General features: G+C 46.9%; 1 protein-coding gene across 2 annotated transcripts in view; it reads right to left on the bottom strand.

Annotated features, from left to right (window-relative positions):
- Positions 1-13,124, bottom strand: part of LOC118617201 (ceruloplasmin) — a 75,255-nt gene that overhangs the window by 18,035 nt on the left and 44,096 nt on the right. For both annotated transcript variants that reach the window (XM_036242928.1, XM_036242929.1), the window contains exons 13-18: positions 9,038-9,180; positions 7,238-7,366; positions 3,880-3,986; positions 1,599-1,815; positions 808-947; positions 63-225 (exon numbers count right to left, since the gene is read on the bottom strand). In XM_036242928.1, coding sequence (XP_036098821.1) covers positions 63-225; positions 808-947; positions 1,599-1,815; positions 3,880-3,986; positions 7,238-7,366; positions 9,038-9,180 — 899 coding nt within the window. The remainder of the gene's footprint in view (positions 1-62; positions 226-807; positions 948-1,598; positions 1,816-3,879; positions 3,987-7,237; positions 7,367-9,037; positions 9,181-13,124) is intronic.

A 13,124-nucleotide genomic window follows, 5' to 3' on the forward strand; every position in this document is an offset into this window, starting at 1 on the left:
AGAGTAGTGCACATAATTCTATCCGCGATCTGTGAGCTCCGAGGCGGTAATGGGGCCCTCACCTTCCTTTGGCAGGACCGTGTACGTGGTCTCCATTCCGGCGTGAATGTGGTCAGTCACATGGCAGTGCAGCAACCAGACTCCAGGTATCCTTGGCGACATTTCCAGGGTTTGGTATGTCCCAGGGAAAATGTCAAAGACGTCAGAACTATAGACGCCCCTGTGCTTAATTAGAAAAGTGACATTTGTATAGCGTTTGTTATATGTGAGGATTCATTCAGATAATTTTTCATTGGCTGGGTCAGGGATATTAGAAAAATGGATCTGTTTAAAAAAAAAAAATAGGAGCTCCTATCTATTTCTATGTTTAATACAAACTGAGATTTGTGGTCTTGAGTTCCTGCTAAAGCCGGGGCACGGTGGGCCATCCGGTGAGTGGAGGAGAGAGGTGGTGAAGTCCGCCAAGCAGGACCGTCTTACCTCTGCCACTTCGACTCCGCTTTGCCTTTAGATCAAAGCACTTGTGTTACACAAGGAAACATTCCTACGCTCTCTGCCGGCGCCTCTGTTCAAGCGCCCTGCCCAGGACCATGTGAGCAGAACCCCACGGAAATCCAGCAGGAACTGAAACTCCCAGGACGAGCCACAAGTGAAACAGGTTGGCAGTGCTGCGTGCCACCCGCTTAAGAAAACAGCTACCTCTCGAAACGTTCAACGGTTCATCGGTCGGGCTGGGGAAATAGTTTCTGTATTTGTACGAAAACGTGTTCAAATGGAGCGAGAAGAGCGGCCGTGGACGGCGCTTACCTTGTATCGGAAGCTGTGGCCGTGGAAATGGACCGAGTGCAGGTCTATCTCGTTGCCCATGCCCATCAGGTACCAGCTGACTTCATCTCCCTGGTGCATTGTGAGGCCCTGCAGGTTCCCAAACATTCTTCCATTGATGGCTGGGGAGAGCACGTGGTTTTCATGTTACCTTCCAGGATGTTTGATTTAAACAAACAAAAAAATTTCTTTTTCTTTATTCATTTTTAGAGAGAGAGGAAAGGAGAGGGAGAGAGAGATAGAAACACTGATGAGAGAGAACATCGACTGACTGCCTCCTGCACGCCCCCTACTGGAGATTTGGCCCACAACCTGGGCATGTGCCCTGACCGGGAATCGAACCAGCGACCTCTTGGTGCAGGGTCGATGCTCAACCACTGAGCCACACCGGCCAGGCCCTTTCAGGATGTTTTAAACCAACAGCTATTCCACAGAAAACATGATTATTAGAGTCATGAATGGGGTCTTATTTGAGATCATTGAAGTTATTTCATGACAAGTGCATACTTCAAGTTCAGTAATGTCACACTGTTTCTCTAGTCACTTAGCCCCAAAAGCCTTAATCTTAATTTTGAGTGTATTTAAAAGGGAATGAGACACTAGAAGTGTGGGAGAAGTTCACAGATGATTTTGAATATAGTCCCCTTTTTGCTGTGAGCAGGGTTCTCCCTTGCAAAGGGAAGAGGTTGCGCTTCATGATAAAACGAAGCAAATACTAGTAAAATAATGACTTGAAAGTAGGAAGAAAAAGGTTCTAGAAGAACGTATCATACCGTGCATTTTATTGCTTTCTATAAAGTCATCACTCTCCTTGTTTACTTTCTCGGGGTGATCAGAGTATGTTTTGATGTTGTCATCTAAGTACCAAGATTCATTCTCATCAAAAACTAAAAACAGAAGGGAAAATTCCAGTTTCTTTATGGGATTGAATACTTTCAAGTAATGCTTCCGACAAACAATCAGTGGGCCAATTAATCCACTATAGAGATCCTGAAAAGAAGCAAAAACGTCAGTCATCCTTGGGATAGAGGTCAGGATTTCAGAGAACTCGGGGACCGAGGGATTTCGGGAGGACTGATGTAGGCAGTAAAACCCAATGTGGTGTGGTGAAGTCAGTGACTTTCCACCTGAAGCCATTAAGCCGGAACAAGGGTGAGTTGCAGGTAGGTTGTATGGGTGCAGAGGCCAAATATTGGCTCAGCCAATGAGCAGCGATTTAAAGAACCCAAAGTGAACAGTGTTGGTTTGCCCGTTTCGTAAGCCAAGCGCTATGGCAGTCACCGAAAATCCAGAGATGAATCGTGTAAAGCCCCTGCCCACCAGAGCTCAGTCCGGCAGGGAAATGGAGGAAGAGAAGAGATGGGCCACCTCTACGGTGGAGGTACGTGCACTGCTGATGAACACGGAGGAGGAAGACCTCAGCCGACAGCCTGTGAGAAGCTTAGCTTGGCTGGGCATTAGCAGTGGCAGGTTATGTCCTGAAGGACCTTTGTGTTGCATCGTGTTCAGGAATTTCAGATTTTGTCTCGTGGAACATAGGTAGCCACTGAAACACTGAACACGGAATGGCAGTGTATTTGCATTTTAGATCAGTCATCCTGGTGTGGCGGGAAGGAAGGAAGGATTGGAGTGGGGACAGCCTGGAGACGGGGAGGCCACCGCAGTAGTGGGGGCAAGTCACAAGGGCCTGGTCTGCGGAGACGGGGGAAGGAGGGGCTGGTCCTGTGTGAGTGGCTGCATTTCCCCGTTGACCTACAGCAGCTGTTCTCAAACTGTGGGTCGCGACCCCTCTGGGGGTCAAACGACCCTTTCACAGGGGTCGCCTAAGATATAACAGTGGCAGAATTGCAGTTATGAAGTAGCGACGAAAATAATTTTATGGTTGGGGGTCGCCACAGCATGAGGAGCTGTATTCAGTGGTCGCGGCGTCAGGAAGGTTGAGAACCACTGCTCTGAGGGGAGCATTAGATACTTCATGTCCAGGGTTCGAGCTTGAACAGCTGAGTCGGTTGGGTACTTATGGTTCCGTTACAGCGGGAAATACAGGAGGAGGCAGGGACGACCGCGATTTCCCTTTTAGAGTTGCTGAGTTTCCAGCGCCTGTGACACGCTCGTGGTCAGTTGGCAGGTGTGCAGATAAGTCTAGAGCGCAGGAGAAATATTTCCACTAGAGATGCAAGTCTACGGAAGAATCTGGGACCTGTCCTGATTTATCACTGTTGAGCGTTTCTGTTGACTTTGAAATATTTAAACAAACAGCAGCCTTCGTTGTGCTGTGATTGACTGGTGAGGTCAGCATTTAAAAAAAAATTTTTTTCTTTATTGACTTTAGAGAGAGAGGAAGGGAGAGGGAGAAGGAGAGAGAGAGAGAAACTGGTGAGAGAGAACATCAATTGGCCGCCTCCTGCACGCCCCCCACTGGGGATCGGTCCCACAACCTGGGCATGTGTCCTGACCAGGAATCAAACCGGTGACCTCCTGGTGCAGGGTCGATGCTCAGCATTTTTATTATGTAATAAGAGAGCTCTGGATTCAGGTGCTTCAGTTCTTTGTGTCTGATGTATTTTGATATGAAAGAAGAAAAAAATACTGTATTTAATATTTAAATCTGTGTTATCCATAATCAGCAGTCATAGAGCTGTATCCTTAAAAACAAACAAAAAGCCCTGGCTGGTTTGGCTCAGCAGTTAGAGTATCGGCCTGAGATCCAGAGAGACTGGGGTTGGTTCCTGCTAAGGGCATGTACCTCGGTTGCGGTCTGTCCCCGGCCCTGGTTGGGTCGTGCGGGTGGCAGCCACTCCCTTTCACATCGATGTTTCTCTCTCTTCCTCTCTCTCCCTCCCGCTCTATCTGAACAAAAAATGGAAAAATGTGCTCGAGTGAAGATAAAAAAAAAAACAACAAACAAAAAAAGAAACCAAGGTGAATTTCAGAGCAGTTTACTTTTCTGGGAACTCACCATAGAATTGGACCACAGGAAAACTAACCTCGTCTTCCTTATGCTGTGTGTTTGTTTTGGGACTTTTCACAGGACACAGGTGATTTAAGGTTTACCTTAACTTGATCCACAGTTGAGTAGTAGGCCCATGGGATACAAGCGGAATCCTCTGTTCCAGCTCCAGATCTTTCTGGGATTTTCCACAGGTAAGTGTGAGTTTCACCTAAATTAGGCAAGTGTTAATGCATCTGTTATATGTGGTACATATGCACACACACACACACACATACGTAACACACATACGTACATACACATACACACATATACATACGCACACACATATACATATACACACATATACATCACACATATACATATACACACATATACACATATGCACACACATATACACATATATACATATGCACACATGCATACACACACAAACATACATGCACACATACATATACACACATACACATGCACATACGCACACACATACATATATGCACACACATATACACCACAAGTATACATATGCATACACATATACATATATGTAAACCACACACATGCATATGCACACACACACACACACATACATACACTCACACACGTACATGCTAAGTCTTGATAACCGATGATGCAGAAACTGGAATGTGAAGGAAATTAGATTTAAAAAGTAACGGTACTCGAAATTGTTTTCCGGAATGTAGCTAAGACACACTGTGAGGTACACGTTCTATCTCATCAGTTCCGAGTTAACTGGGCACCACGTGGGCAGGAGGTGGTGAAATCGGGCCGAGCACCGAACCGGACCTCACGGCCTTCCCCTCCGGCCGTTCTGGCTTTCCGGAAAGCCCAGCAGCCTCCCAGGTCCGGTGCCACCAGACCAGCCAGGTCAGACTGGCCCAGAGGCTTGAGTGGGGCAGGAAGGTGACAGATGAGCTCCGGCGGAGTCGTACGGGTGGCCAGAACCCAACGAGCTCCTGCCGGGCACCGTGCCCACCAGGTCCGCGAGCAAGGGCGCCTCCATCTCGCGCAGTCGGAACCTGCCAACGTGCAATTTCTGCACACTTCCTCTCACACTCTCCATCCCTTCCTCAGATAACTCGGACCCGGGACCATCCAGGCTGAGCCTGGAATTAGAATTCATCAATATGTATAGCTCCTCCTGACCTCATTGTCTAAATTTACTCCAAGCCTTTGTCCGAGGGAGACTGAGCCTTCCCTCCTGCCTCCCTGTCCGGCTGCCCGATGAATACGTCTATTTTTTTCTGGGAAAACTCTTGCCTCAGACTTTGACCTCTCTATACCAGAAGGACATCAAACCCCTTGACTGTTCAGTACCAGTGGCGATTCCAACATTACGTGAAGGAACGTTGCAGCCCATCCCTTCTTAGCTTGAAGTATGTTTCTCTGCTCCGCTTTGTCCTCAAGCTGTCAGGTGACGTCCCCTTCCCCCGGGTCTCCTGTGTCTGTATTTGGACCACCTGCGCCATGCCCCCAGCTCCCCTGGCCTTCTTTTCTCCTCTGTACCGTTTTCCTCGGCGACCTCACAATACCCAGGCAAGGGTCATCGCACCTTGACCTGTGGCTCACTGACCTCTCTAGCTGGTCCCATTCTGTTTGTGTGGTCACAGCTCTGTCACCCACAGGACCACACCCCGGGCCTTGACACTCTGAAGATGGCCAGTCGCTTCACCCTCCTGTCTTGCGAAGGCCTGTACCCTCGTCCGTTTGAGCCTCGGCTCCCGGTCACCCCGGGCTCCTGCACAACCCCTCACGAGGCCTCGGCGTTCAGGCCTGAGCCATGTCCCTCCGTGTCCGCAGACCCCCGTCAGGAGCTTGTGCTGTTGGGCCCCAGTCAGCCGGAGTCTGACACCCTCGTCCGGGGATGGCAGACCGTGAGGGTGGGCTCCAGGGGTGTGGGAGACAGACGGTTCCTCCCCACGCCTCCCTCTTTCCTGCTCCTAGTCCTCAGCCCCGCGTAGCGGAACGGCTCACCGAGAGGACGTGCTCATGGCTCCTGAGTGCAGTCTCTTCATCTACACATTTCATGGGCTGAGGATGGAGATTCCTTCTCTATTCCCCACCGCACCTGCTGTGACCAGCTGCCCTGGCTGCTCCTTCTCCCCAACCTTCCCTAGTGCCAGCCTTTCAGCAGGTCCCCCTACACCACCTTTACGCTACAACCAGGGCACAGCAGCTCACCACTTCGGCTGTTTCTAAGCTGGTCCAAGTTTTGTTTGATCCCCAGGTTACTGCGACAGCCCCCTAACGGACCGACCCTTGCTTCTGCCCTTGTCCCCTACAGTCACCAATCCACATGCCAGCCAGACGGTCCTTGGACAGGGGTCGTGGGATCAGCACTCTCCAGCTCACAGGGCTTTTTGAATAAAACCTAAGGTTGTGACCACGGCCTCTGAGTCCCCTCCCGCCTGCGTCTGGCCCCTGCCCTCCCTGCCTCTCACCTCTTCAGTCTCCCGTTTGCTCTGCTCTGGCCTCTGGTCGCCTCGCTGTCCCTCACACACACCAAGGCCCCTCCCATCTCGGACCTAGAGTGCTCTTCCCACACAACTTCCCAACAAGGGGACCCTTACTTCTCATCCCCTCGGTGTCTTCACCGGGGCGCCTCCTCCAAGAAGCCCTCCTGACGACCCTACCTAAAATGGTCCCATTGTTACTCTCTCTCATCTGCCTCACTATGTTTATAGCACGCTTTATAACTGATCTTGTATTTATTTGTTGTGCACCTCCTGAGGAAGAAGGAGGGCAAGGCTTTTCGTTTCTGCTCCCCTCCAAGGAGTTGTTTCTCACTTGATAAATAGTTGTGAGTATGTGAAACAGAGCTTTTTCTTGTATTACTGTTCATCAATTACTGGATTATTTTCCATACAAACCTCCTTCTGTCCACCCTGTGCTTGGGAACCATGGGATGACAGGGAAATGGTCCCTTCCCAGAAGCCAACTTTTCAACAAAGAGATGAAAAATACCATTTTATGAAAGAACCTACACCCTGTATTTAAGCTATTTCAGCTTTTACTACTCTGTTAAACACGTGTTGAGTTCTTAGTACATGCCGGCTAGTGGATTAGATACTGGAGAGTTACAACCTCAAGGGGCTCCTCTGTCCCTGGGATCTGTCCTCACACACAGGCAGGGACACACTCGGCCACGTCAGGGCGGTCGGTGGTGTCTGGGGTGTCCTGGCTGCGCGTGGGGAGCATCTCCCTGACTCACACCTGGGGATCTGTAGGTGTCCAGCACCCATCAGCATTCCTTTCGCTGCTGGGACTTGCTGATGGGACATGCAGTCGTCCACACCCGCACACACACTTCCCTTGTCCCCTCCGGACCAGCTCCTTCACTCACGCGAGGCACACTCATTTGGAGGGAGCACCTCTCTGATAAGTCATTTGTGGAAAAGCTGTAACATCTGGTGCACCCCCCCCCTCCTGCCCCGCGAGTACCTGGGAAGGTTGGAGTGACGGTAGAACTCTTCGTTTTCACCCCGTGGGCGTGTATGGAGTAGGGCCTTGTGGCCATGTTTTTAAAGATGATGGTCACTTTGTCTCCAACGTCTGCATGAAGCTGCGGGCCTGGCGGGAGTGAAGAGGAAGCGTGGGTGTTCCAACAGTAACGGAGTCCCGCCGGAGCCCTAAGGCCAGCCCGCTTGACCTCCCGTGGCTCCGCGCTGTGTGCTCTCGGGTTAGACCTGCTTCCAGAGGCTAGGACAACAACACAGAACTGTGCAGCTCTTGTCTCGAGTCCTCTGGGGTTGGGCCCTGAAAGTCCCCTGCAGCTAGTGGCTTAATGCTGGTGGGTCAGCGGTGACCCGTCCCTGGTCACCGACCTCAGCATGTGGACTCGCAGAAGGTCCTGGTGTGAGTGGAGAAAGGCAGCAGCCCTGCGTGGGAAGGTGGGGTGGGCTGCCCTCCCGTTTCTCCTCTGCAGACGGTGGCAGCGTGTTTCCTGCCCGGGAGGTTCCCGGGACCCGGCCACGCTGCATTCTCCCTTGGGTGTCTTTCTCAGGGGGCTGAGGATGACCAAGCCCCAGGGACCCCGGACAGTATGAAAGCAGAGCAGGGTTGGGAGTGGTGTCCCCTGCACTGGGCGGTTTTCGAGGACAGTCCCGAGACAAGTGTTGGTCAAGTTTTTAAACATTCTGTCTTAAAACGATTCCTGGAAAATGGAAGGAAATTTTCCCCCGCCTTGTGCACAGTAACACTTTTTTCTTTCCATATATATATACACACACACATATATATATTGCTCCCCCCTTGGAGTTAATAATTTACATCTTAATTTTAAAAGTAAATAGCTATGGCCCTGGCTTGTTCAGTGGTTAGAGCCTTGGCCCGCGGACCAATGAGTCACGGGTTTGATTCCAGTCAAGGGCACGTTCCTCTGTTGCGGTTTGTCCCCAGTCCTGGTTGGGGTCCTGTAGGAGGCAACCAGTCAACGTGTCTCTCTCACGTCGATGTTTCTCTCCCTTTCTCTCCCTCCCACTCTGTCTGAAGATATATTTTTAAAAAAATCCTCAGGTGAGGATTAAAAAAAAAAACAACCTATGATTTTTGGACTGATGGGAGAATAACGGAGAATCTGGTTAAGAATTTCACTAGAAAGTAAATTTCTAGTGAAATAAAGGAATTTCACCAAAACTCCAACTATCAGTTTGATATATACCAAATATATATGACTTCATTAGTATATGGGATAATATATTATTTCTGACACAAATAAATAATATTTTATTATGCCATATTCATAGGCTTCTATTTTTTTTTAGTAACTTTTTATTTTATCCTCACCCGAGGATATTTTTTTTTTGTTTTTTTGTTCAGATAGAGTGGGAGGGAGAGAAAGGAAGAGAGAGAGAGAGACATCGACGTGAAAGGGACACATCAAGTGGCTGCCACCTGCACAACCCAACCAGGGCCAGGGACAAACTGCAACCGAGGTACATGCCCTTAGCGGGAACCGAACCCCGGTCTCTCTGGACCACAGGCTGACGCTCTAACCACTGAGCAAAACTGGCCAGGGCATTTTTTGAGTAACCTTTTATTGTTTGAAGATCTAATTGGCTTTACTGAGTGATTCATTAATTGGGCAGCTTCCCATATAGCAACTAGAAGAACTTCCTATTTTTGTTTAAATAACTTTGGTACCTGAACTGAGACAGTTAGACCCCTGGACATGGAGTGTCAGGGCTCACACAGCACACTGCCAGCCCCCCGCCCCCCGAGGAACGGGAGTTGTTAGGGTACCTAGAATGCCCAGATGTTCTTCTTCAGCTGTTCTCTCCACTGGAACTCGGAAGGTGCCATCAGTGTATTGCCGGTACACGACTTTCTTATACTTGGAGCCGATGTAAAACTCACCCTTATCTAAAAACGCATTATTCAAGTCACTTAAAAAAAACACACACACACAACTAAGTTAGTATTTGTCTTAATGAAAGTGAAAGTTGAGTTTTAAATATTAAATTTTGAAAAAAACAATACAGGTTTTATTTAAGTAGTTACACTGGTTTTCAATACCGATCTCCTGTGCCAGCCAGACTTTATAAATGGGCACGGGTGGTCGACAATGCCCCCGCGACAAGTGGTGCCATGGGTCCTGGCCCTGACTCTGCCCTGAAATGACCTCCAGCCAATCGGAGGCTCAGTTTCAACTCCCCTCAAATGAGGTATTAGAGGAGGTCACCTGCAGGGGTCATTTATCGCTCTAAACTTTTATGGCTCTGGAAATTCCATAAATGGTGGCAGAGTGAATGGAAGCTACACAGGCCATCTCCCAGGACCACACTGGAATTACAACTAAAATAAAGACAAATCGTCGGGGAAATGCAACAAAAAAGCAGCTAGCGAGGATCATATAACCAGGGACACTGACTCGATCTTGGTAGGATTGCAGAGGTGCAAGAGGGGGGCTGGGATCCCATGGACAGCAGCGCTCTTAGCTGTGAGCAGCACTCTTGGGTTACACTCCCAAGTGGCTCCACAGTGCAGAGCCGGGACAGATGCTAAAATAGCCACAGCCACTCACCTTGGGCTCTGGCAGAGGGAGGGCAGACTAAACTGGAACGGTGTGGGGACACTTGGGATTTGGAGGGGGCTCAGAGTTTTTGCTGAGATGCAGCCATGCAGGACTGTGGCCATCATACTCCTTCCCAAGGCTCTGGAGAGAGGCGGCAACCCATCCCTCAAAGATTCAACCCATCCCTCAAAGATTCAACCCTACCATTGAATGCAAATTGAGGCTCATTAACAACTAGCATCTGTCTCACCCTCAGGAAATCCCCTTACCCTGAGCACCTGAGGGAGTTTTTCATTCAACTTAGAACCCAAGGCTCTTCAAGTAACCGCTACTGATAGCCTTCAAGAAAAAAGCTAGAGGATAACTGAACCATTCCTGGGCTAGCAACTCTAACCAGGAAAGTAGGACTTGACAGTGGTGTTTAATGTGGGTCCTCCCTTGCTCATCCAAACCCAGGAGAGGGAGCCACAAACAGCAGAACACCAACACCCACAGGGAAAAGTTGGTAGGCTCCAAAGCCCACTGTGATAGCAAAAATGGTGAAACAAAAAAAAAAACACAAATGCCAAATGTAAGAACAAGAGACCTCTACTGAACAATAGATAAATGAGGAGCAGTTAAGTAAGTTAACAGAGCTAGAATTCAGAGCCATGATCTTGAAGAAGCTCAACAGCATGAGTAAGGACATCAACACCATAAGTAAAGAAATAGAAATGTTGAAAAGCAACCAATTGGAAATTAAAAACCACCAAGAAGAAATGAAGAATGACATATCAGACATTAAGAACACATTGGAAGGGCTAAACAGCAGAGTAGAGAAAGCTGAGGACTGGATCAGTGAATTAGAAGACAGGGTAGAAAAAAAATCAACCAATCAGAAAACCAAAAGGAAAAAACAATGAAAAAAACCCCAGGAAGACAGGTTAAGAGAACTGTGGGACAACTGGAAACGCAATAATATTCGCATCATAGGACTCCCCGAAGAAGAAGAAAATGAGCAAGGGTTAGAGAATATATTTGAAGAAATAGTGACAGAAAACTTCCCTAATTTGATGAAGGAAGAAGGCATTCAAGTTCAAGAAGCTCAGAGAGCCCCAAGTAAGAAGAACCCTAACAGGCCCACATCAAGACACATAGTAATTAAAATGCCAAAATTTAAAGACAAAGAGAGAATCCTAAAGGCAGCAAAGAGATAAGCAACAGATTACCTACAAAGGAAACCCCATAAGGTTCTCAGCTGACTTCTCAACAGAAACACTAAAGGACAGAAGGGAATGGCATGAGGTAATCAAGGTCATGAAAAACAAGAATCTGAATCCAATACTACTCTACCCAGAAAGGCTATCATTCAAAATAGAAGGTCAAATAAAGAGCTTCCCAGACAAAAAAAAAAAAAAGTACATATCAATAATCACCTTAAATGTACATGGATTGAATGCTCCAATAAAGAGATACAGAATAGCTGACTGGATAAGAAAGCATGACTCATATATATGCTGTTTATAAGACACCCACCTCACAACAAAGAATCACAGAGGTTGAAAGTGAAGGGATGAAAAAAAATCTTCCAAGCAAACGGAAAGGGAAAAAAAACTGGGGTAGCGCCCTGGCCAGTTTGGCTTAGCGGTTAGAGCGTCGGCCTGCGGTCCGGAGAGACCCGGGTTCAGTTCCCGCTAAGGGCACGTACTTCGGTTGCAGTTTGTCCTCGGCCCTGGTTGGTCATGCGGGTGGCAGCCACTCGATGTGTCCCTTCACATCGATGTTTCTCACTCTTTCTCCCTCCCATTCTATCTGTACAAAAAATGAAAAAATATCCTCGGGTGAGGATAAAAAAAAAAAAAAAAACTGGGGTAGCAATACTCATATCTGATAAAGTAGACTTCAAAATGAAGGCTATAACTAGAGACAAAGAAGGCCACTACATAATATTGAAAGAATCTATCCAACAGAAAGATATAGCCTTGGTAAACATATATGCACCCAATATAGAAGCACCAACATATATTAAACATATTCTAGAGGACTTCAAAGGAGAAATCTATAGCAATACAATCATACCAAGGGACTTCAACACTCTGCTGACATCCCTGGGTAGATCTTCTAGACAAAAAATTAGCAAGCAAACAGAGACTCTAAATGAAGCACTGGACCAAATGGATTTAATAGATATCTACAGAGAACTACACCCCAAAACTGCAGAATTCACATTCTTCTAAAGTGCATATGGGACATTCTCAAAAATAGACCACATGTTAGGACACAAACTAAGTCTCTACAAGTTCAAGACAATTGGAATCATATCAAGCATCTTCTGAGATCACAATGGCATAAAACTAAAAATCAATTGCAACAAGAACATGCAAAGACACTTGAACACATACATGAAGGCTAAATAGCATGTTATTGAACAACGAATGGGTTACCGAGGAGATCAAGGAAGAAATTAAAAACTTCCTGGAAACCAATGAAAATGAACACACAACAACACAAAATCTATGAGATGCAGTGAAAGCAGTTCTGAGAGGGAAGTTCATAGCACTACAGGCCTAGGTCAAGAAACAAGAAAAATTTCTAATAGACTATCTAACCTCACAACTTAAAAAACTAGAAAACAAACAAACAAACAAAATAACCCAGAGCAAGTAAAAGGAAGGAAATAGTAAAGATCAGAGCAGAAAAAATGACATAGAGACCAAAAAAAAAGCAATTCAAAGGATCAATGAAACAAAGAGCTGGTTTTTCAAAAAGATAAACAAGATTGATGGACCTTTAGCTGGACTCACCAAGAAACACAGAGAGAACCCAAATATACAAAATCAGAAATGAAAGAGGAGAAGTCACAACTGACACCACAGAAATACAAAGGATTGTTAACAACTATGAACATTTATATGGCAACAAATTCAATAATCTAAGCGAAATGGACAAATTTCTACATACACATAGTCTCTGAAAACTGGACATGGAAGAGATAGAAAACTTGAACAGACCAATAACAACTAAGGCAATTGAAGATGTAATCAAGACTTTCCCAGCAAACAAAAGCCCAGGCCTGGATGGCTTCACAGGGGAGTTTTACCAAACATTCAAAAAAGAACTAACACCCATTCTCCTCAAACTATTTCAAAAAGTTCAAGAAGAAGGAAGACTTCCAAACTCGTTTTATGAGGCCAGCATAATTCTAATTCCAAAACCAGAAAAAGACACTACAAAGAAAGAAAACTACAGGCTAATATCCCTGATGAACATAGATGCCAAAATCCTAAACAAAATACTAGCAAATCAAATCCAGCACTACATCAAAAAAATTATTCA

This window comes from Molossus molossus, unplaced genomic scaffold (assembly GCF_014108415.1).
Source record: "Molossus molossus isolate mMolMol1 unplaced genomic scaffold, mMolMol1.p scaffold_m16_p_5, whole genome shotgun sequence".
In the NCBI taxonomy this organism is placed as follows: Eukaryota; Metazoa; Chordata; class Mammalia; order Chiroptera; family Molossidae; genus Molossus; species Molossus molossus.